Raw genomic sequence first — 8,962 nt, 5'->3', positions numbered from 1 at the left:
TGAAAGTCATGTACAATAAATAATATTCTATAATTATTTTAATAATGTTCTAAAAAAATAAAGTCATAAGAAAAACAAAGACGGGTTCTTGAAAAGTGTTTTTATTACAAAGTCAGCATGTTGATGACATTCCAGAGAAGGCAGAAAGAGATGTGTATTCATGCTACATCAGCAGAGAAAAACAAATCATGAAGGACAGATGACTATTTATTTGGTCGAGGAAGCATTTTGTTGTACCAAACACCACCACCTCCTTGTGAACTTGAGCGCAAACTTAGTTTACAATCTTTTAAGACAAGTGGAAGTTACTATCTGTGAAATCTGACCCCAGGGCCATGCAGAGAGGAGCATTGTGGGATGTATAGTAGAGATGACTGAATAAAATGGAATGCTTTTAGTTGTTTTTTTTTAACAATAAGCCCAAGTCTTGTAATGAGCAAAGGTTACCAAGGCACGTTTCTTATGTGTGCAATAAGGCGTTTTTTAACGTCAGCATGGTTGTCATGGAGATTTAAAGGGGCGACTGTGAGGCATCAAGTGGGTTACATTTGTCGACGACGCCCCGAATTATTTCTTTTAATTATGTCAGAACAGATGGCCTTTTCTTTACGGAAGGATGTAAACAAAAGCGCCTCGATAATTGTCTAACAGTCAACTCATTTTGGATGAGAGTGAATGTAAATGAAAGTAAATGTGAAATTGTATGATAAACATTTACCTTTCGAAAGACAACAACATGGAAATGTACGAGGAACTGTCCCTAAAAAAGGTAAGACTTCATCAATTTGCATACGTAAAGAAAATATTCAATTACAGGTAGAAATAATGACGCCATGAATGAGAAGACAAAGAGCAGTCGGGCGATCGCCATGGAAATGTCACACTGGCTAACTGTGGACAGAAGAACCTGTGTGTCTTTAAAGGCGTAGTAAAAACAAATCCACTTCATGTATGAAAGAGTTCTGAACGTTTTTAAGGCTGCTGACAAACTGATGAATCTTTTGACGCATCAAAGACCACGTCCACAGTAGGAGCAGTAGCAGGGAAAGAAAAAAATCAAGCCTTCCAACGACATTTAAAGAAGGAAGCTCAAGATTAAGTGGAGATTGTAGTCAAAAAGCAAAGCTGTAAAAACTTGCTGTGAGGAAGAAGAGGAGGCTCGGTGTTAATGGATGTAAAATCCGTCTTTGAAGAGAAAGGGCTTTACACTAAAATAACGTGGGGGGTGGGGGCACGCATTTCTGCAAACAACCAAAAGGTCGAAAAAGAAAATGACAGAGTGCATAAAAGGCAGAATGCTTCTCTTTAAAGCCTGCTCACAGGCTAAAAATAAAACTGTATAAATAAAGCAACTTTTGCTTCAAATAAATATAAACTCTTCGGAAAGGTGAAGAAAAGGATGAAATATTTGGGATAAAAAGAATAAAAATTCCCTAAGAGAAAATCTCTTTTTTGGAAAACGAAAATATAGTCTGTTGTTGTTTTTGTTGATGCAAGTACCAATGAGTCTTTTCTTTTTTTTGGAAATGTGTATCTACAGCTGTACAGTAGGCCTTGCAAGTGAATCCATGTGGTGTGTGTGGTGCGGGTGTGGGGCGGTGGGGCGCAATTATTCGACTGGGGATAAAAAGTTAATATAAAACAACAATAGAAAGTCGTTTGCTAATGAGACTCCTCCAGGTTTGTCCTCTCTTCGATGGCCTGTTTCACGATTTCGGCCAATTTCAAACGGTCCACTTTGTCGGAGAAGGCTCGACCTGCAATGCAAAAAAATAAATAAAAATAAAATAAAAACAAGCCCCTGAGTGAACCAACACAAATAAACTGAACTGTGAAACTGCCTGTAACATTTGCTGAACAGTTGATCAGAATGAACCAATCAGTGGTATTAATGTTGGCTGGCTATTATAACATTGGTTCTGTTGCGTTGTGCAACATACTTGTTAATGAATGACCTGTGGCCAATGACTGCTACCTTTTTCTTTTCCACTTTTTCATCTACTTCAAATAATTATTAAGTATGTACATTTAGTACTACTACTACTACTACTACTGATTTTTATGCTGGAGCCTGAGGGCAGCAAAGTGAAAACTGTAGAGTATATTACTGCAACATCCATAGCTAAGGCCCAGTAACAAGCAAAAATGCAAATCTAGGAGACATCACAAGACGTGCTGAGCACTAACCATCCCAGCTGAGACCCTGAAGGCCGTCTCGTAGCAGTTTACAGTCCCTGTTGAACCTCCAGGCTTCATACATCACCACGTTCAGCTTCTCGTCCTCGTTTTCACCTAAAGAGACACGCAGCAGAGCAGCTTCTTAGTACTCATGCAAAAACTATCAGGTATTTGCTCCCTTTCTGTGTTTTTACTGACCCGCCTGTGGAAGGATGCACTGTGCAATGACATCTCGTAGTTTTTCCAGCGCTACGTTGGAGTCCTCGCCTCCGTTTTCTGGGTCGTGAATGAAGAAACCGTCACTGGGCTTAGACCTGGAACAATGACGACAAAACAGGGTTGGCACTCACACCACCAAATTTCAACGTTCTAAGGATAAAAAAAAAAACCCACCCGAGCAGTTTCCGCTTCCTGAGGATTGGGTTGTTGACAGAGTTGAGAGGCTTCAGGCTGACGTTCAAGTCCTGAATCCTCATGTTGGCCAACTGCTCCGCGTGGGCCTGCTGGATTCCTGCGACGACCGCCTGAGAGGGATGAGAAATTGCTTTTACTGTCGCCTTGTAACTGTCAATATTTACAGTCATGGCAGATAATATCCCCGCCTACCTTGTCCATCATCATCTGTGCAGAGGGCAGCACGTTATCAAGGGCTTCAGTGCAGTTGAGCCACGGATGAGACAAGACGCCCTCGATGGTCAGCCTCTCCTCTGGCTTCACCTTTAGCAGCCTGGGGGGTGCAAATGAAGAAAAGAGACACAAGAAGCTATAGTAGGGAAGTACAGGAAGCTGATATTGTATTTGTAAAGACAAATCTTGCGAGAATCGACTCCAATTGATGCAGCACTGCTTGGTCCCTGGAACGGATGCATTTGTACAGGGGCAAAAGACAAAGAAGACATGCCAACCTACTTGCGCACAATGTCCTTTGCCATCTCTGAGATCTGACTCCACTCATCCTCGGGGAAGTCAAAGCTGCCCATCATGATCTTCTTCCGCATGTCCTTCGGAATGGTGCGACTGTGATGCTTGGAGTAGAACGGAGGATAGCCGCATAGCATCACGTAGATGATGACGCCCAGCGACCACAAGTCACAGCTCTGCAAAAAATAAAAATAAAAAAAATCATTTCCAAAAGGACTTGTGGGTGAAGTAAAGCTGACAAAAGGTCTGAGTCTCACCTTGTTGTAGGTGTAAGGAGTGGGTGAGGTAGGTATGATTCCAGACTTTTCTTTCTGGTGTCTTCTTTGAGCCTCAAGTACCTGTGTAGCAACAGCGGGTTTGATGTGCAGTCAGTTTAATTCATTTTCAGTGTGTTTTCTACCTGAGGTGCTACGTAGTAGGGAGTGAACTGCGGGGTCATCAGGTCCCCTTGATCAATTTTGGCGAAACCGAAGTCGCACAGCTTCACAGGAGCATCCTAAGGCAAGGCAATTGGCAAGAAGATGTCATTCAAGCGTGGAACGTATGATGTGAGCACATTTCTGGAATTACCAAAGAGTTATCCTTGAAGAGCAGGTTCTCTGGCTTCAGGTCCCGATGTGCAATATTTAGGGAGTGACAGTGTTCCAAGGCTTGACTGATCTGTAGGAGGAGTGATGCTGTTATTCACGTGTGTGTCCAAACAACATGTGTTCTGCTGATAGAGTGCGGCATCAGCTGCCGAATCCAAGCAGGGAGCTGCTAATGAGACACAGAGACTGCCAGAATTGCTGTAACACAAGCGCCAAAAAGGGTTTAACACCCTGAAACATGCTCGCAAACAACACTGGTGAGGATTAATAAGGAAACACAGCATTCTGTGTGCATACACATCCATCACCTACCTGCTTTGTGACCTGGCTGGCCATCTTTTCAGTGAAGTGTCTGTGCTGACTGATTCTATGGAACAGTTCACCGCCCTCCATCATTTCCATCACAATCAGAAGCCTGGCTCTTGGGGGAAGAACCAGGGAAGAAAAAACAGCATGAATATGCGGTACATACAAGTTGTGGTGATGGAATGAAGATAGACGGACAAATTCACCTCGGACTGGACTCGTGTGGGAACTGGACACTGTTGGCGTACACCTCCAAGATTTGCACTATGTTTGGGTGGTTGGCACACATCATATGGAGGCGCACCTACAAGCAGAGACAATAAACTGTTAAATACAATTATCACATACTACAGTATTCATTGGCCCTGTACCCTAGAAACCGCCCATGAATGATACGGGAAAAGGCCGAAATGATACTGTGTCAAAGCCCAGGGCAGTGATACTGATAAAATATAGAGTTTAACCATGTCCAGTATCAGCCCCCGTAGCTGTCCACTCAGAGCGCGCTGCTCTGGTATCGTGCCCGTGAAACAACCAATCAGAGAACAGCGCACGAGCGTGAACACACAGTTTACACTGTTTAGATATAATACATGTAATAAACTGAAAATTTTCTGGAAACAAAATGGTCTTTTGATTAAATAGTACGTGATAATAAGCTCATGATTAAATAGTATGTGATAATAAGATCATCACATGGTTTGTCTGGTATCAGGCCCAGTATCATGCCCCCGCGTGCCAGTATCAGCCCGAGACCTGACACTTGGGGGCATGATACCTGGCCTGATACCAGACAAACCATGTGATAACCTATAAGTATACACTTGATAGAAAGAACTCTACTGTGTATTTGCCCAGAAGCATGAGCATGAGCAACCAGGTTGAACAATTTAGCAAGCAGCAGGAGTTATGGAGCCAATTTTAAGATACCTATGGTAATGAGAGATTTGTTTGAAAGCAAAAGAAGGGCGCCTACATGTCGCGTTCAGCAATGTTACATCCATACAAAGCAGAAAAAAAAGAGTGAGACTGAAGGGCAAACAGAAGAGACACTATAAAATAGACACTGGTGCTTTGTCCAACCTCATTTCTGGCTTTTGGGCGATCAATGAGGATCTTCAGGGCCAAGCGTTCCTGTGATGATTTCTTCACACAAACCCTTGAGGACCAAATACAAAGGAGTTGAAAGTGTTGAAAGCAAAGTCAATGCTGTCAAGTTATGTTCGTCTCATGTGAGGCATTGCAGAAGTAAGAACAGTGAATTCTCCACCGTGGAGAACGCTGAAGCTGAGCATTAGGGCTGCAAAAAAAACAAACAAAAAAACAACCGTGATTCATTCTCACTGGACTTGCATTCGTCAACTGACTATTTGGACTTATCTTTATTATGTGCATGATTATTTTTCCCCCGTTAACTGTTGTTTGAGGATCTCCCATGAAGAACAGCAGCCGAAAGTAATAAGTTTCTGTCATGAAAGTTCCTAAAATGTCCACTCCTGCTTATCTAAGACAGAGAGAACTAAATATCAACCTTAAACAACAAAAACTGACCCTTGAAAGGCTTCCAAGAATACACTACATTACTCTTTCAGTATTACAGCAAGAGAACATTCTGCTTTGGCCAAAGTTCACCAACTGCAAGGGAAAAGTGAATCACAAAGCTGTGTACAGGTCCAGATTGTGGTGGTGGTGGTGTGTGTGTGGGGGGGGGGGGCATGTTGAGTAACAAATGTTCTATTAGAGATGAATTACAAAAATGCGCAGCGGCCCTATTAGGCACAAGGCCTCGTGAATCACAGTCAATTTCAGAAACAAAGAGTCGAAAAACAAGAGTGACTCAGAGGTGATGAAACAGAGACTGCGCTGTCTGACTCATTGAGTTCATAAGTCTGTCAATATGTCACACTGATGAGTCCACTGCCTTGTGGACTGATGTCTTGTGTCCTGTGGCCAACACTAACTGTATGATGGAATGATGGCTTCTCACTAATACTAGAGGTACATGACTGTAAGAATAGCAAACTTTACCGAGTTGGACTACGGAGGAGGCAGACCTTTAATAAAAGGACATCAAATAAAACTCAGCTCATCAATAGATGATGTTGAATAAGTTTATAATGTACTGTTAATGTTAGTATTAGTGATTCCAATATGCTGTGTTATTCATTCATTTTCTTGCAAGGGGTGCTAAAGCCTATCCCAGCTGTCTTCGGGCGAGAGGTGGGGTACACCCTGGACTGGTCGCCAGCCAATCACAGGGCACATATAGACAAACAACCATTCACACTCACATTCATACCTATGGACAATTTGGAGTCGCCAATTAACCTAGCATGTTTTTGGAATGTGGGAGTAAACCGGTAAAAACCCACGCATGCACGGGGAGAACATGCAAACTTTACACAGAGATGGCCGAGGGTAGAATCGAACTCGGGTCTCCTAGCTGTGAGGCCTACGTGCTTTTTTTTTTTTTTTTAATAGTGAGTATGAGCTCTGTCTTGTCTAATGTTCTGGGGCAGAGAGTTTCACTCCTATACAGCTGTGACTGAAAGACTCTGACTAAAAGCGCTTTCCTGTAGAGGAACAATTCAGTCACCCGATCGTTGTTTCGTGGCTGACAATGAACTATTACTAGTCCAAAAATATTGAAAAACAGGTATTTACGTAGTATTCTGCCCCTGGGGCGTCAGTAACGTTACACTGCTTACAAGCTTAGTTTTAGGAGAGTAGATATCATGGTCCCACTCACCTCACAGGTCCACTGATGCCAGCTCCCAGCTTCTGGGTCCAGTTGATGCTGTATTCATCTAGAATGGATGTCTCCTGCATTAAGGATATAGGCATCAGCCACATATTGTTTAATACTTGTAAGTTCGATATGCGCTAGATTTGACCACAATTTGTCCAAACACTGATGGTTGTAGAGCAAGATAGCCGTGGGCTGTGTCAACTCCTTTCTTTTGCAAACTACATTGTCCATGATGATGGCTCAAGTGGACACACTGTGTGTGTTCCAGTTCTCAGGGGCAGTCATCCCATCATTAAGCACATTCTGACCCAGTTGTGAAAGCAAGTGGCCCGGGGCACTTGAGATGACATTTTGCTGCTAACTTAAGATGCCAGGCCAGTGACACATGGAAGGTAGCGAGTAAGGGAAGGAATTCCAAAGCCGGGGTGTAACAAAACATGAACAAGGAGGATTGTTGTTGCCTTGACTGAACCATACAACTAATATAAGCCACTCATTTTCTCTCACCTGAGAGAATGCACAAACCCATACCCAACATGATGTGCCTTGATGTACTGTACATACAATTCCATCATTATTTTATAAAAGGCACTAAATGTGGGTGTCATGTATTATCACCCTCTCTTGTAGCCAAATAAGATGACCAAAACATCAGATGCATCTGTCCATATGATGCAGTGTTCTACACCCACGATAAAGCACACCAATTACTGCACTCATGCACTACACTGACAAAAATGTAATAGAATAAGCCTTTGTTGGTCCCACAATGGGGACATTCATCTTTGCAAAGTTGACAAGAGCAACAGCATACCTGGTAACTGTACACTAATGCATGTTAATGGCAACTGCACAACACTAAATTAATACCACGTACGCTGTGCAAATGTGAGCACTTTCATATCTGCAACGGTAGCGGTTTAGATACAGCTTTTGCAGAGGAGCTCATGAGATATGAAAAATGTTGCATTAAACAGACGTGCTGCATGACACGAAGAATACACATGGAAACAGAAGGAAACTTACCTTGATGAAGTTATCTGCACTGTTATCCTCTGTCATTGTGATCCACTTTAACAAAGATGTCCCGCAGATCTCACGCAGTTGACAGTGGAAACAAAAGCGTTATCCTTGACCTTTGATGGGTCTCACTCCAATATCCCGGGGGCTGGACCGGGGCTCGTTATATGACTACTAATGGAGGCACAAGGCCATGGGGACAACAGAACCACCCGGCAGCTGCGATGCGGCGTAAAGTCAGCCCAACCCGGCTCACCACCTCGGGGTCTGACACGCTCTTCCTGACGCCTTGATTCCACCGTAGTGACCATGTAGAGTGCCAAACGCCGAGCAAGGTCACCATAAAAGCCGGAGACGTGGGAAATTAAGGGGACAAGCCCACCGCTTCAGCATGCGGGACAGAGGACAAGGGGTGTATTTTTAGTTAGAGCAAGACGCTAGCTTGCTAAGTAGATTGTTTGCATGTTGCCATGATGTAGCACCCGATTCAGGTGGCTTTTCACTATAACAGCATCTGTTAAAAAACAAACGATTGGTCGTTGATTTCACGTAAAAGCCACTTATTCTACTGTCATTGGAAGCTCAAATGTGAACTTGTCAAAACGACGACACCGCGTTCATGACAAAATAAACGCCAGGCAGTCTATTATGCCGTCGATCAGGGCTAGCTAGCTAAAAAGCTATCGAGCTGAATGGCTCAGGTGGCAACTGAGCGAAGTTTTCTTCTTTTTTAGGAACGGCAAATTATGATAACATCCTCCCACCAGATAGCGTATTAAGCTCCAGTTGTTGTCCGTGTAAAGAAGAACAGCGGGAAAGTAGTCTAAATAGCCATGGCGACGAACGGACCTATTTTGCTAATCTTGTAGCATTATGTCAGAGAGGGGTGCCCAGCTGTACTGGTGAAGGTACACAATAGGAGGTCAACCATAATGCCTGATCAAAATGTTATTAGCAGTCTTTTAACATGAATAAAATGTCTATTCTTTCCGCAATGTGTCAGCAAATTGTATTAAACACGATTGGATGCCGTGCATAAAGTCTAATAAACACGTCAATACAAACATGATCATGTATATAATTTTGTTGTTAACAAATGACGTCTACAAAATAAAACAGGCTTTAAACAGATAATAAACAAGGTACTTTTAGTTACATTTGAAGGAACTGTAAATAGATAAATGATTTACATTATTTC

The 8,962-nt window shown here is 42.8% G+C and overlaps 1 protein-coding gene across 1 annotated transcript; it reads right to left on the bottom strand.

Moving 5' to 3' along the window:
- Nucleotides 1-84: 84 nt before the first annotated feature.
- Nucleotides 85-8,678, bottom strand: mapkapk5 (MAPK activated protein kinase 5). The gene is made up of 14 exons (XM_058072069.1): nucleotides 7,771-8,678; nucleotides 6,745-6,818; nucleotides 5,079-5,154; nucleotides 4,202-4,299; nucleotides 4,002-4,110; nucleotides 3,670-3,759; nucleotides 3,500-3,595; nucleotides 3,357-3,437; nucleotides 3,088-3,275; nucleotides 2,785-2,905; nucleotides 2,572-2,702; nucleotides 2,377-2,492; nucleotides 2,188-2,292; nucleotides 85-1,757 (listed from the first exon to the last, which is right to left on the bottom strand). Exons 1-14 carry the CDS (start codon nucleotides 7,804-7,806, stop codon nucleotides 1,663-1,665), a joined length of 1,416 nt encoding a protein of 471 aa, XP_057928052.1. The 5' UTR covers nucleotides 7,807-8,678; the 3' UTR covers nucleotides 85-1,662.
- Nucleotides 8,679-8,962: the final 284 nt, after the last annotated feature.

Source organism: Doryrhamphus excisus, chromosome 4 (genome assembly GCF_030265055.1).
Source record: "Doryrhamphus excisus isolate RoL2022-K1 chromosome 4, RoL_Dexc_1.0, whole genome shotgun sequence".
Lineage (NCBI taxonomy): Eukaryota > Metazoa > Chordata > Actinopteri > Syngnathiformes > Syngnathidae > Doryrhamphus > Doryrhamphus excisus.
This window is presented reverse-complemented; position numbering and strand designations above follow the sequence as displayed.